Source organism: Melozone crissalis, unplaced genomic scaffold, assembly GCF_028551555.1.
Source record: "Melozone crissalis strain CALT ecotype California unplaced genomic scaffold, PUWL_Pcris_2 ptg000027l_1, whole genome shotgun sequence".
Lineage (NCBI taxonomy): Eukaryota > Metazoa > Chordata > Aves > Passeriformes > Passerellidae > Melozone > Melozone crissalis.
This window is the reverse complement of record NW_026535805.1, coordinates 56,382,967-56,398,031: the sequence shown is the minus strand read 5'-3', so window position 1 is coordinate 56,398,031 and position 15,065 is coordinate 56,382,967. Positions and strand designations below refer to the sequence as shown.

Here is a 15,065-nt window from a genome sequence, read left to right as displayed (position 1 = left end):
TCTATGCTTTGCAGATCTCCATCTCCTTGAACTTCCAAGAGGGTAACAGTCTGGGGAGAATTGTCAGTGAGGCTCTCCCTCTGCCCTGCAGTATCACAGGTACTACAGAAGTGATGAGGGGGTTTTTTCAGTTTTTCCCTTCTTGTAATCTCACTCAGGAAGGCTTTAATAGCACAGTTACCTCAGAGACTGGGCTGTTAAATTTATGTATTTATCAGGAAGATGCAAATACATAAAAATTCACTTGGCAATAATGCTTTATTTTTGTAGTTTATGTATTTCTTTCTTCTGGTCTAAATCAAGGATTAAATATCTGAATGGTTATTATATAGGGAAATGCCTTGAATGAGAAGTATGGAAGTCAAGGAGCAACTTTTATTGTAAAGTTTTTAAACTTAAAATAAGTAAAATATACAGGGCTACCAAAATGTCAATTACCCATGAGCTGTTACCCTGACTCTCTGGGAAATGAAAGATAATTAGTTTTTCATGGCTCTTTCACCTCCTGAACAATGCATGTAATTGTGGTAGCAGACTACAGTAACTGTACAGCCACCCTTTTAAACTGATAGTTTGACATCTTATTCATCACATGAGAGCAGCTCAATTTAGCTTTTCATCTACTGTATGAACTTCATTCTTCCAAAGAAAAAGAGCTGAACGTGGATTTCTTTTGATTTTTTTTCTGGTTTGGTCACCAATAAGTACCTCACAAAAATAGTATTTTTCTTTCTTTGTTCATAAGTTAAACTTTTCACCAGCATTCTCAGATTTCTATTTAAAAAAAAAAAATGCTCTGCCTCTGCCTGTGTAGGAAAACACACATGGCTTTTTTAACTCTTGTTTTTTATTTATATCATGTTTACGTTAATTCTTCTCTGGTAAATTATCCCCACATTGAGTCTACAATAAATTTCTCTTTTATGTCCTTTCTAGTCATTTCTGAGACTCCAAGTCAGCAGATCAGAGCCTGTCAAGGAGTAATGGAGTAAAAGTATCCAAGACAGGCTGCATGACCCACACACAGTGGTGCCAGGGAAGGAAGCTTCCATTGGCTGATTTATCCAGCCTTGTTATGGATATCAACACAAAGTCTGACACATCTACTTGCAATATCTTTAAACAGGTCCTGCTGAAATTAAGTAATTTTTTTCCCATTAGCTATGGCTTAAATTCTGCCATTCTGAAACCACAATTCTAAAGACCAAAATCTCTTGTAAACCAAATCAGTTTTTCAGACAACAACTCTAATAACTGCTACCCACAAATCTATGCACTTCATTTCCTAAAACCTGGCAACTCACAGTGTTAATAATTACACTGGGGCCATTTCAAAACAAATGATAGGTCCTCACTATCTGTAATTTTCAGGTGAGAAAATTAAATCTCTTATTTATGCTCAATAGAGTTACACTAAGTCTCTCAACTGTTTGTTTCCTCCTTTAAAATTACAATTCAGAAAAAAAAATTATTTTATTGCACTCAACTTCAGCAAATGGCCCCAGTCCCATGTTTTCAATCCATATGAGAGTATACCATTTATGGCACAATGAAGCAAAGCAACACTACAGCACGTTTGGGGATTTTTACCATGGCACCAAATGACTCTGTCTCCTGCTCCTCCTTTGTAAGCAATATACAAGTGATACAGAAAATAATTCTGAAATGATTACACAGGAAAAATCATGTAACAGTATCACACTAACAGAACATTCATTAACCAAAGAATACATTTATCAATTGTGATTACACATAAAATAAATTAATAAACAAAGAAGTTTGCAGTAAAATGTAACTTACAAAAAAATTGCCCCATTTTTTCCATTTCTGACTGACGAAATATTCATTACCATTCTCATGCTTTAACCTTGTCTCTGGAGAACTGTTCCAAATATTTCTGAAGAAACATTCATCTGGAAGGCTGCAGTTTTTATTAGGTTACTAATGGCTGCTAGGAGTTATCTGTAGATGCAGTTACTTTGAATCAGCTACTTTTTGTTTGTTGGGACTGTGTGTTTTTGAACACAGAGCCCATTTATGCCATTCTGCCAAACGACAACTGACACAACTCTAAGGCAGATACAAACTTTTACATTTCATCTTATTCCGGCTGTAAAGAACTGACACGTGGAACAAAGCATTTCAAATGAAAATTAAGACAGATTTTACCTGAGGCTGATTTTCATCTGCTTTAGTTGCTAAAACACAGAAGTCCCCATAAGTTGTTATGGAAATAAGGCTCTTGACATATTTCACGTATTTCTCATTGTTTTTTGTGTCCCAAAAGACGACACAGCACTCTGGGCGGTCCGCTCGGGTGTAGGCGTAAACAACGGTGTTGGAACAGTAACCCCACTGCCAAGAAACACAATGTTGGTAAAACCAATCAGAAACCACAAGAATTCAATAATGAATTGTTCCAGCCATTAAAGAGTTTTAATACACAATTAGTATTCAATATTTCTTACCTGTCAAGTGACAATCTGATTTATTATGAGAACACAGCTCACATAAGATACTCGAATGATAAACTGACAAAGTAGCTTTTCTATCACAGCAAGCTTTTTCTATCACCATCAGAACTGAAGGATCACCCTTAAAATTTGACAAGATCTCACTCTGCCCTGTTTCCTCCTTGTTCAGCAGGTATATAAGCATATTTATATAGTTCAGCAGGTATTCAGAAATAGCCAGTGATGATGGTTTTTGCCATGAAAATGCTTGCTTTGTGTCTACTGTTTGCTTTTGTGACTACTTTGTGAACTTCAGAAACCTGAAGTTCATTTCCCATAGGACATACAATAAATACCTTAAACAGTGCAATTCCAGAGGCAGACAAAAATAAGCAATTATACAGGAGCACTGTAGTAACTCACATGACCTCTTCCATATTAGTACCATGAAAAAACCCCTCCCTTCCTCCCAGAAGAAGGTAATTATTCCTGTAACAAGTAAAAGAAAGGGCAAAAAGGCAAAAGAAACAGAACATACATGAGGATGCATTTTTTTGCATTCAACTGATTTAAAGTACAAAATATAATGATGAAAATCCTTTCTAATACAACAGAATCTGAAAATAGGAAGGAGGTGAATCTGTCAAATAAATGAGACCTAAAGCAAAAGATGATGATGCAATTGTAGAAAACCTAACAGAATTCTCTGCATCAGCATCTACTAGAGAGGGAGAAGAAGAAGCATGTTAGTGTTGGCAAGAGAGGCTCCCACACTCCTCAGGAAATGAAACCAAAGTGATGAACTACAGCATCAACAGAAGAACTTCTAGAATAGACCCACAGACTCTAAACTAGTACTACAACTCCAGGCAAACTATCAATAGTTTTAAAAAGATCAGCTCAATTCATAGTTTTTACTGTCACATTCATTTAAAGCCCCCCTTCTCTTATTATGGCTTATTGAAAAATAGAAGAAAACAGATTATTCAGTAGATTGGTAATGTGATATTAACTCTTCATCTCCAGGTCATTAATTCCAATCCAGCCTAAGATAATTACAGCTTTGAATCACTCCCATTTAATGACTGTCACCTTTTAGAATATGTAGCTCTTAAAAGGGAGTAACTTATATTACCAAAACACAGCAGAAGTATTTATTGAAGAAAAACATTTATCATTCACCATGAAAATATTTAACACTGAAATAGAGTACACTGCCAACATATTAAGTTTATTTGCTGCAGGAATAAATTAATTTGAACATATCTCTTTCCTTTTAAATTGTGCAAAATGGAAAAAAAATGAGCTTACACATGCAGTTCCTAAAACTAAAGTTTCAAAGTATTATTAATTTGCAAACTGTGCCAGATCTTGAAACACACATGGTCTCCTAGATACTGATGAGTTTAAGAAAAAGCAACAGGCTTGTGTTCCAGCTGTTGCACATCTCCCAGAATAAACATTAGGTAGCATTTCCTGCAAGACTAATTTCCAGCTCAGATTTCCAAAGTCTTTTCCAGAATATTTACAACAAACTATTTGAAAATGCTTCCTAGCAGACTTGTGTTTACAATTCCCTGACCAAAATACATTTCAATATAGCTGCAGGATGTTCCTCACATTGCACTCTCTCTAATTACAGTGGCTACACACTGATGATTAAAGAACATATCCTGTGCTGTGAAAAGAAGTATACAATACTCTATACTGGACAGTAATTGCTATTATTTGTTAAACTGTAAATTTAAATTAAATAGTTCGAACTCTAAAAAAAAAGACAACAAATGAAAAAACTCAAGTGGTAAACAAGATAAAACATTATTTAGAATTAGATGAGACACACTTGTAAGAAGTATATTGGGAACTGAAATGTAAGCAGGAAGTACATCTATCAGGTTGCATTCACTCCTATTGTTCAGGTGTCTACTCAACTTTCCAGGCTCAAATGAATAATTCATCACTAAAAAAAATGGCAGTAAAGTAAGGCTCAAACAATTCCCATCATATGACTCAGCCCAACCTAGTTAACCAAACAGCAGTGAAAACACAGCAGCCTTACCTAATGGCATCCTCAAGTCCTACCAAATTTAGAATCGTGCCCAGTTGTTTCCTTATTGTGACAGTGAAACTCCAAATGCATTGTAAAGGCCATGGCTTTACAATATCAAGTCACTGCATCACCATGACAGACCCCCACATTCTATTAAAACTGCAAGTCAGTAGTGTTGATCAAGCTGCAATCATAAGTTAAGCACTAGTTTCATATATATACATATACACACACATATATGTGTGTATATTAGAGCAAGCTACTTTTTCAACCTGATCAGAAAGACAATAAGTAACAGGAAACTAATTAATGCAATGAAGTTTCACATTACTACGTACCTTGTAATGTGGACGAATGTTTGCAAAGTATATGTAATGATCAACAGCCAGGGCAATTTTCAGTCCACCTCCCTCCCAGGACAAGGAAGACACCTGTTTGCCAGGAACCTTCAGTGTACGCAAGTGCTTGGTTAGAACAAGGAAAGAAAAAGATTTGAATTTATCACAGGAAAGCCACTCTAAAACACATAAATTACTGTTTTGATTGTTGTTGAAAAAAGCCCTATAGATATTCTTGACATAACAATTCTCAAACTGCAATACATATGCAAAGAAAGAGAGATATTTAAGGCGTACACCATAATGTGTTCTTTCACCTCAGGTTTGGTTTGTTTTTTCATTTGCACTTTATTTCTCCAGAGAGAAAGAAACAACAGGACTCAGTGATAGTTCAAGCTCGATGAAATAAACAGAAGATAGAGAATGACAGTATAAACATTATTCCCTTTGGTTGGTAATTTGAATCACCTTTATGATTTCAGTCACAATTAAAACACAGCAGTAGCACTGATCCTGACATGTGTCAGAAGTTTCACTGACACTGGCAGTGTATCAGTCAGTTCACATACAACACTCTAAACTACAGTTGATAGCTTAAACAAATAAAAACATATCTCTACTCGATGTCAAGAGCAGGCAATTAATTAGCTGCAAAGGAACACAATTTTCAGTGAGGCAATGGACATTTTCCTCTTCTCTATCCCCTTCCCAAAAGAATCTAAGAAAGGCAATTGGTACACTTTCCATCTTTTTTCAAATGTTTTTATATTGCTGAAGAATTAAAATTGAATGAAGGAAACAATTAGAAAAAAAATACTGTTTTCAAAAGTATAACCTAAGTCCTACAGAGCACTTCTTTGGGTATCCTTCTAAAAGGGTACCATTTTAGTTGCAAATAATATAGATGTATGTAGTAAAAGATACAGTTATCTACTATTTACTGTACATTTTTGAATAATCTTAGGCTTTAAAAAATATTTGAACATTGATGCTCAGTTCTAACTTTCCTTTTGAGTACCTATTTCATGCCTTTGATCAGATGCAAATACCAAGTCAAAATATTGCTCACACATTATTCACAGAAAATACCATCTTCCAAAAAAGCTAAGTCCATATCTGAGTACAGAAAGAGTACAAAACAATTCTAATACCTGAAAACTTTAAACACTAAATAAAAAATCTGGAACACCAGTTTCAGTTAATCCAAAGGACATGAGCAACCAGAGATGCAACATTATTGCCAAAACCTTTGGTTCCATTAAATCCTTTCAATTAAGGCAACCCCTGTAGATTACGCTGGATCTTAACCCCTGTCACAGCACAGCTCAGAGCTGGCCAGTACTTCCTCTGTACAAGGGACAAATTTCATTACACTCTGATACACAACACTAACTCTCTGATTTTCAGGGTATTACCAAGAGGGAACAGGATATTACCTGGTAAGGTAAAAACAGCACAAAAAAAATGTATTGACCAATTGTCTCTCAACTATCAAACATTTAATCTACTATAAAAAGCCAGGATGGACAAAAAGCATTTACAAAACAATAGCATCAACAGTCAAATGAAGAAGTTTAGAAAAAAAATTAGCTTTTTTGAGGTTTCTAAGCCATTGCTTTTACTGATACAAGATGTCTTTTTGCCAGTTTTACTGATTCCATATAAAAGAGCAAATATCAAGTATTTAATACCAATACTCATTCACTGCTGTATTTTCAGCTTCTAATCTAGAGATGCCCAGGTCTTTACACAGCCAGTGTAGAAAGACAAGTATTTCTGGATTTGATACACAGATGTTGACATCTGGACTGGTACCTGAGCTCCAAACTGCTTATCTTCCATAGGGTCATCTCAGGGGTCTGGTGTTCAAAGTGAGACACCACACTTATCCTATCACTAGTGTTTTGAGAGAGGATTTTCACACTGGCCACTATGCTGCTGTTCTAAAAGGGTACATGGTCCTGTTTCCAGATCCATGTGGATATCCCAGATGGGGACCTCAGAGCACTAAACACCTACATTTTGGCTTCCAAATTCCACTGGTAATGACCCTGTAGCAAAACATAATAAAATTTAGAAAGAAGAAAACCCCCAAACATTTACACTATGTATCAAATATTTTTACCTCACCAAAGGGAGTGTAGAATTGCACAACATTGATATCTTTATCTTGAGAAGCTGCTTTGAGGGAGCCTGCCAGTGCCAGAATGCTTCCATTGGAGTTCCACTGAATACACACTACATTGATACCAGCATCAATCAAAACAGGATCTAGTTTTTAAGGAATAAACATAGAATATCAACACAAGTAGACATTTTGGGTCGAGGGAAGCTCAGTAACTTGCACTCTACATTTTGTACTCACTGTAGTCATTCTCATCTCTCATGATCTGGCATCTCCCATTGTCATAACAGACAGCAAGGCAAGGGCAGTTGGGCTCAATGTAGCCTTGGGTACCGTGGTACCAGTGGATCCCAGCTATGCTGAAAGCTCCAGTTAAATTCACCAAACAGCTCAACTTCATTTTCACCTGCACAGGAATGGTTAATTCAAGTCATATAAAACATGTTATTTAAAGAATAATTTAAATCTCTACTGACAGTTGCAAGACAAGATGTCTAAGCAAAATTGTTTTCCTGTCCCAAGAAAAATGTTGAAGTTGTCAGAATTTTATGGATTTGAAAAACTTCCTTATATAATCAAAGTCAGATCAGACATACAAAAAACATATATTTTTAACTACTAAGAAGTACCCTAATGTTGGCATTTTCCTTCTTTGAAAAGTAACTTAAAGAAAACCAACAACGTAAAAAGGCCACCACTGACACATGTACATAAACATAAGAAACCCCCTGGAACACAGCAAAAAATAATCATTATTTCAAACCATTCATAGGCACAAAATTTAAAAAACAACAAAAGAAAACCCAAAAACATCAACAAAAATAACAAAACAAAAAAACTTTTGTTTGCTTTTTCTTGACTAAAGTTTACTGAATAACATATAAAAATAATTGGAAAAAACTAATGTCCAAATAAGAACACCAATTAAGAGACCTTGTGCAATAACTAGTCCAGAACACCTGGTAACACAAGTAAGGGTTTGTCTGACAGATAAAGGAATTCCTGAATCAATTCCAAGAGGAATGCCAGGTAAGTAATGGGAGAGAGGGGGAGAGGGAGAGAAAGCACAACCATGCATATTGTTGATATGGTGGGGGAAATGACAGCAAATTATTTCAAGAATTTCAGTAATTTGTAGCAGTTGGAAATACCATGACTCACACAGCGGAAAGAGAGAAAGATACAGTGGGAGGATAAAGAAAAGAAAATGGGAAGGGTAGCAGACACTTTCTTAGGAAGGTAATGGAAAGGAGAAGAAAATTCACCATATTAAGCATCTAAAAGTTAAAAACACGGTCTCAAATACACAGATTTTAAAGTTACTGTTTTACTTAGCTTTTTGTTATAGTCACATTCCAATACTTTAAGTAAGTAGATATAAATAAATAAATAAATAAATAAATCTAAGTTGCAGGAATTCAGCAATATACTACAGCTATTTCCTTTTATTTTTCTACTCACTACCAGGATCTCTCTAAAGAATGATAGAACCAACAGGAAAATAAACTATTGCTTTTTCTAAAATCCTACTAATACTTTAGGAAGCAGAAGCTGTAAGAAGTCAATATCCTTTAAGCCAGCATTAGTTCCTCCACATTATGAAAGAAGGAAAAAAACAACAGCTAAAAAATATTAAATCTGACCTATCATCACAAACATCTTTGAAAGTAAAGATTTTCAGATGTCCTGAAGAGTTTAACTCAATTTCATCAGTCTGACCATTCCTACTTTACATTTTCAGTAACTATTGCAAGGCTGAAAGGCATTAGTTGATGTGATAATCATTTAGCTACCAAAAAAGAAGTAATTATAATAAAAAGCTGCAGAACTCTTGAATAAATGTTCTGTGCTTTTATTCAAGGAGGCTGTCCAGTTCTCAGTACTGATGTCCACCACTTAAATAAACATTAATAAATTAAAAGGAAGTGAGCTTTTATGCCTATTGAAGTAAATTATAATCCTTATATATAATTTTTATTATACCCTGATATTATAATTATAATCCTTAATTATACCACAATGAACTTACAATAAAATTTCCCTGATTGTCATAAATGTGAATCTCTCCATTTGACATTCCAAAGAGCAAAATTTTGCTGTTGGAGGACCAGGCCACGTGGCACAGGTGGGTGCCTTTCAAGTCTTTTCCCCAAATGCGATTGCCTGGAACAAAACAATGACTGCACTTAAAAAATATACCACAAAAATTAAAAACAGGATGCAAGCTACCAATGTAAAAACTAACACAGCTGAAGACAAAGCCACAATTAGTAAATAACTATTAATAATATTTACCTAGAGAAACAGAGCCACTGTGTATATAACACCACAAACAAATTTGTGTGACAGCACAACAATTAGTAGGGCTTAAAATCTTACCATCCACTGATCCAACAATCACAGCTCCATCCTCATACACAATACAAATCTTCTGGCCATCAGCATTCCAGCTCATACTGCGAACCACTGATTTATTTCTGTTGTTAATCATCTCTTCATACCAAGAACCTATTAGAAGTGAAAGAAAAACTCAGTTACCTCTAGAGGACTCAAGGTACATGCTAGTCACTGAGCTGCCCTTGCAGTAAAAGCCTATCAAGACCACAGCACAGTGTCCCCAGAAGGCACAGACACAGCTACTGTGAAACCCACTGCTCCCATGGGAGCTGCTCATCCCCAAAGCCAACCGTGATGAATGAGGACTCGGAAAGGGGAGCCAAAGTCCAAGAGGGGCCTACAGAAAGAGCTCTGTGCTTCAGGAATTTCAGAACTGACAATAAAATAGGAAACATAAACAGAAGGAAAAACTAGCTTCGCTAGGAATAGGTAATAAGTAATTTACTGATTATTTTCCAAAACTAACAGATTATTTATGTGACAGTAGCCACCATGTATCAGCCAGAAAGACTTATTCTTTACTCCTGAAATATTAAGAACAGCTAAGATTTTGTTTCCATTTTTCATTAAACTAAAATTCCCAAGAGAATAGGAAAACCCTTTATTTTCTTTTTCTTTCCCACATGTGTTGGAAAGTGGCTACCTTGATGTGAGGTTTGTTGGCTTTTAAATGAATTCCAGTGAACCACAGTATATGTGTGTGTGAAAGGGTCAAGAGCAATAAAAGATAATTATAGTCATACACTGGTTAGTCATATTGGTTCACTACCTTAAACATTTCTAAAGATAGGTTTTATGAGAGTATTTAATTGATGCTCTTTGCAGTGTTGATAAGTTCTTGTAGTCTACTAACATGCTTGTGCTCATTGCACAATATATTTTTCATTTCTTATTCCAAGCAACAGAGATAAAAAAATTAGAGCAGTTTATCAAGCACATGGCTGAGTACTGATATCTTCATCTGTGGTAGCTCTGCAGGACAAATGCCTTGTGTCATGTGACTACACTATAAAATTACAGACAAATATTACTATAAAACTTGAAAGTAATTTTAAAACTATTTTGAGCTATACAATCTGCAAAATAAAAACTCTGAAAAACAACAGTAAAAACTACAAGTGAGGGATAAAAATATTTCTAATGACACAGAATATTATGCCATCTCAAGTTTATCCTGCAGAATACCTCTGTACATCATCCACACAATGATGAGGCCATTTTGATCGCTGGTAGTCAATTTTTGATACTGTTCATTCCATGTCACAACCTGCACAAAACCTAGAAAGTGATAAAAAGCTTTTTACTGGCATTATTTAAGTACTTAATAAAAAATACAACATCCAACTTAATCAACCTGGAGCTTTTTAGAAATTTACATTGCTGACTTGGATTTAGTTGAAGGCTTCTTTCTGTGTCACTTATTTCCTCTTTCAAAATTCTGCTCAAGAGCTCCTTTTGCTTCTGTATTCACCCACTGGAGTAACATCCTCTCCAAATCCTGCTCATTGTTGAGCACACCCAAAACCCAAATCATGGTTTTGCAGTTTCTGACCACCTCTGACACTCTGGGTCACTGACAAAATTTTGCAGCTGTAGGAAGTTTGGGGTTTTTCTTCCTCTTAGCAGTCTGATCCTCACTATTGCTGCACTTTTAAAACATAATCTCCCTGATAATTACCCAAAAGAGCATTCTACACACAAATCCTTCAGATCCTCAAGCTTCACATGGGATCCCACTCACAAATACACACTTGAAATTTTATCAGTTCCATACTGCAGATCAAATTGTATCACACTTTTTCCTCCCCTCACTGCTGGGTACCCATTTTCTCTGTATCCTTTCCATTTTTAGTGCTTCAGTCAAGAACATTATCAACAGATGCAATCAAAGATATTCTGATTGTCAGAGATTTTTAGGGTAATAGGAATCTATTTCAGAATTGAAGACATCCATTCAAAGTATCAGCTAAATCAATTCCTCCCAATTACTTTGTTCCAATCATATTTAATTAAGCCCTTAAAATACCCTGACTCTTGGCAGATTTCAACTGCAAGTCCTCATAAAGAAGTCCATTTCCTTAAATAATGCAAGGATTTTAGCATCCTCTTCGTATCCCATTGTCCATGGCTGATGACCATCCAGCATTTCTCATGTGAGAAGTTAAGTCCTCCCTAATTTGTGCTGCATTCAGTTTTTACTTTCACACATTATACTTCTCCAGCTTGCTTTCTAACCTCTCTAAACTTTGTACACTGCAGTCTATGCATATACACATTCTGTAATTCATCAATAAAGGGGAAAATTACCATATATTTAACACAAAAATCAAGTTTACTGAACCAATTTTCATTTCTTCAGAAGAAAATGGAAAACTACTGTAACAGTAATCTCACAGACATTACTAGAATGAAAACCCAAACAGCCTTATCCAAGATGTCATGGTAAAAATATACAGCCAAGCTATTAGATACCATGCTGAATACTCACAAACTTTATTTTGGATTTACAATAAAAAGTTATACCAAAATTACTCTATCAGCTTCAAAAAATCTTGTATTTCTATTCTAACAAAAAGTAGACCAAATGTCCAAATACACTTACCACTATGACCTTCCAGAGTCTGAGTCACAGAAATGTTGTTAGGAGCTGCTAGTCCCTTTATCTTTGCCTCATCTGAAAAATAACAGAATTCACTACGAAAATTAAACTTAGAAAGCATACCTGTTATCATGTTTCTATGAATACTGAAGCTCTAATCACAATTTACATAGATACACTGAACTACTTAAAAAGAAGTACATAGTAACTGCAGGATGAAATTTCCACCCCTCAGTTCCATGTGTTTGCCATTCACATCTGTCATCCAAATTGGTACATGCCTTATGGTCTAGCAGTTTTTCGGGGAAAAAAGCAACAAAATAAACAAAAAAAGAAAAACAACAACAACCAAAGAAAAACAAATCCCAAACCCCACAACAATATATATGGTTATCACATTTCGCTACATTCAGAAAAAAAGTTTCAAAATTTTTGAAAATGGATTTTACTTTTTCTGGAACATATTTATTTAAAAGAAAATACACAGCTTTCTCTGTAAAATAATTAAGATGGTAGAAAAGATTCAAAGAAAATCAAGAAATAACAAACTAAGTTCCAAAATAAAGAGGGAGTCTACACAAAAATAATTAATTATATGCCCTGAAAAAATAAAAAAAAAGGAAGCAGCACTGAAGAGAACTTCAGCAGATATAATGGGCAGACAAATTATTTGTGTGCCAAATAAGACCAGTTTGAGAAAAACTGTATACATAAGACCATGATGAAAAAATTTGATGTTACAAGAAATACATAATAGCTATGTACAGATTTAAAACATATGTAATATTGTCAAGTAACTTGGGGAAGAAGTTATGCTTAAGTGTGGTAGGTTTTGTTAAGATACAAATTAAAAAATTAAAAAAAAAAAAGAAACAAAAACTAACAAACTAACACACCCCTCCCATTTACCTGTTTGTGTTTCTAATTTTATTACTTTCAGTAATCCATCCTCTCCACCACAGGCTATGAAACCTTGGGTCTTATTCCAGGAAATACATTTTAATCGAATATTACCGGGAATTGCAATCTGAAAAAGAAGTATTTGTATCTCTACACAGTTGCAATAACCAAGTTTTATTTTACATCGTCTTATCTGAACATCTCAGAGACATCTACAATAGCACAAGAGACAAATTTATTTCTATTAACAGACCTGTACATGCAAAAAAAGAGAGAAGACAGTACTGTAAGCATTAGAGAAACTGTGCCACCCTCAAGCAATTGAACTTATGCAGTAAATAATAATAACAGGACACCTGCAAAGGTGTGCTGAGCAACAAAACCAGGTGACAGGGGTCACACAGTGCACAGGGCTTGGGCCTCCAGCGGAAAAGCCGCGTCCAGAGCCTGCCGGGGGAAACACTGCGGAGCTGCCGGAGCAGCGGGACACCGAAGAAGCCCCAGGCTAGGCCAGGGGAACCGGCGGGACAGAGTGGGAGAGAGCGGGACAGAGCGGGACAGCGTTCCGGGAGTGCCGCACCGCGTCCCGGAGTGCCGCACCGGGTCCGGGAGTGCCGCACCGGGTCCCGGAGTGCCGCACCGGGTCCGGGAGTGCCGCACCGGGTCCCGGAGTGCCGCACCGGGTCCGGGAGTGCCGCACCGCGTCCCGGAGTGCCGCACCGGGTCCGGGAGTGCCGCAGCAGCCGCGGGCGGCGGGAGAGCCCCGAGGGTCCCCTCAGCCCCCGCGGGCTCCGCGCTCCCGATCCCCGGGACTCCCCAGGGCAGCTCTCACTGCCCGAGAGCAGCCTGCCCTTCGCCGCCCGCGCCTCCCCAGCAGCACCTTCTTGCACAGGTAGATGAACATCGCGGCGGAGCGCAGGAGCCGACGGGCCGGCCCTCACGGCAGCGCGCCCAAGCCGGCGCCGCGTCCCCCTGGCAACCGCCCGCGGAAATGGCGCCGCTTCCGGGGGAGCGGCCGGCGCCATTAACGGTGTGCCCGCTCCGGCGGCAGGCCCGGGTTCCCGCGTTGGGCCCTGAGGGCATCGACTGGCTCAGGCTGTTCGGGAGTGCTCGGCTCGGTTAGAAGGCACTGCCGGCTCGTTAATAAAGGTCACGCTGCTTTTACACGAAGAAATATCCCCAAGTTTGTGAACCGCAGGTTGTCTGCGCACGGTGTTTGTAGTGTAACTTACATCAACATAGAATCATAGAATGGTTTGGAAGGGACTCCAAAGGCCATTTACATCCCTGCCATGTCCTGCCATGGGGCAGAACACCTTCCACTAGACCAGGCTGCTCCGAGCCCCATCCAGCCTGGCCTTGAACTCTTCCAGGGATGGAGCATCCACAGCTTCTCTGTGCCAGAGCCTCACCACCCCCACAGTAACGAATTTCTTCCTAATATATTACCTAAACCTGCCCTTCTTCAGCTTAAAGGCATTCCTAATTAAAAAGGAAGGAGACTTAATCATTGAAACAAAGAGCAACTAATGTTACAAGTAAGAAGCTTGATTAGGCCGATATTCAAGCATTAATCAATTTATTAATTAATATGGTACAGTATGAGCAGTACAGTGCCGGGTACAGTGGGGGAAGTTTTCCCTCCAACTGCACACCGATAGTTAAGGCTTACAGGTATTTATAGGGGTACTTATAAGCTTTCTTAGCAGTTTCTATTCCAAATTTTTACTCATCATCAGTTTCTATTCCAAATTTTTACATCACAATTCTATACACTATTGTGATTTAGTTTTTCTCAGGATGTATCCCAGAAAGGAGTATCCCCAGATGGTGATGGTCCAGTTTCCAAAAGAAGGAAGAATCCCATCTGGTGAAGTCCAGCTCTCCAGATGTGGGCCTACCTTTCAATTGCAGAGATTATAAATCTCATAACAGTGATGTCCAGCTTCCCTTGGTCCTTGAAACTATAAACCCTTGAGTTGATGTTCATCTTCCTTTCTCAAGCTGTTTTTCTCTGTTTTGTTAAGGTGTGAGATAAGCATGTTTCCTTTATATATATTCCAAAGCTATTGTTTCAAGGATACAAGCAATATTCTAAAATTATACTTCAGAAGGTTATTATTGCAAAACTCTTTAAGGCTTAACTACAAGCAAAGAGCAACATCCTTGACGCTTTAATTCAAATGCTTCTAAATCAACTAAG

General features: G+C 37.4%; 1 protein-coding gene across 2 annotated transcripts in view; it reads right to left on the bottom strand.

Moving 5' to 3' along the window:
- WDR35 (WD repeat domain 35) overlaps positions 1-13,829 on the bottom strand; it is a 43,038-nt gene extending 29,209 nt beyond the window's left edge. The window contains exons 1-11 of one of the 2 annotated variants that reach the window (XM_054279593.1): positions 13,743-13,829; positions 12,872-12,989; positions 11,966-12,037; positions 10,549-10,641; positions 9,346-9,474; positions 8,996-9,129; positions 7,207-7,372; positions 6,967-7,112; positions 4,842-4,967; positions 2,170-2,355; positions 1,591-1,623 (exon numbers count right to left, since the gene is read on the bottom strand). In XM_054279593.1, the coding sequence (XP_054135568.1) occupies positions 1,591-1,623; positions 2,170-2,355; positions 4,842-4,967; positions 6,967-7,112; positions 7,207-7,372; positions 8,996-9,129; positions 9,346-9,474; positions 10,549-10,641; positions 11,966-12,037; positions 12,872-12,989; positions 13,743-13,766 (1,227 nt within the window). In that variant the 5' untranslated portion in view covers positions 13,767-13,829. The remainder of the gene's footprint in view (positions 1-1,590; positions 1,624-2,169; positions 2,356-4,841; positions 4,968-6,966; positions 7,113-7,206; positions 7,373-8,995; positions 9,130-9,345; positions 9,475-10,548; positions 10,642-11,965; positions 12,038-12,871; positions 12,990-13,742) is intronic. The other variant, XM_054279594.1, reaches the window with a different exon arrangement.
- Positions 13,830-15,065: the final 1,236 nt, after the last annotated feature.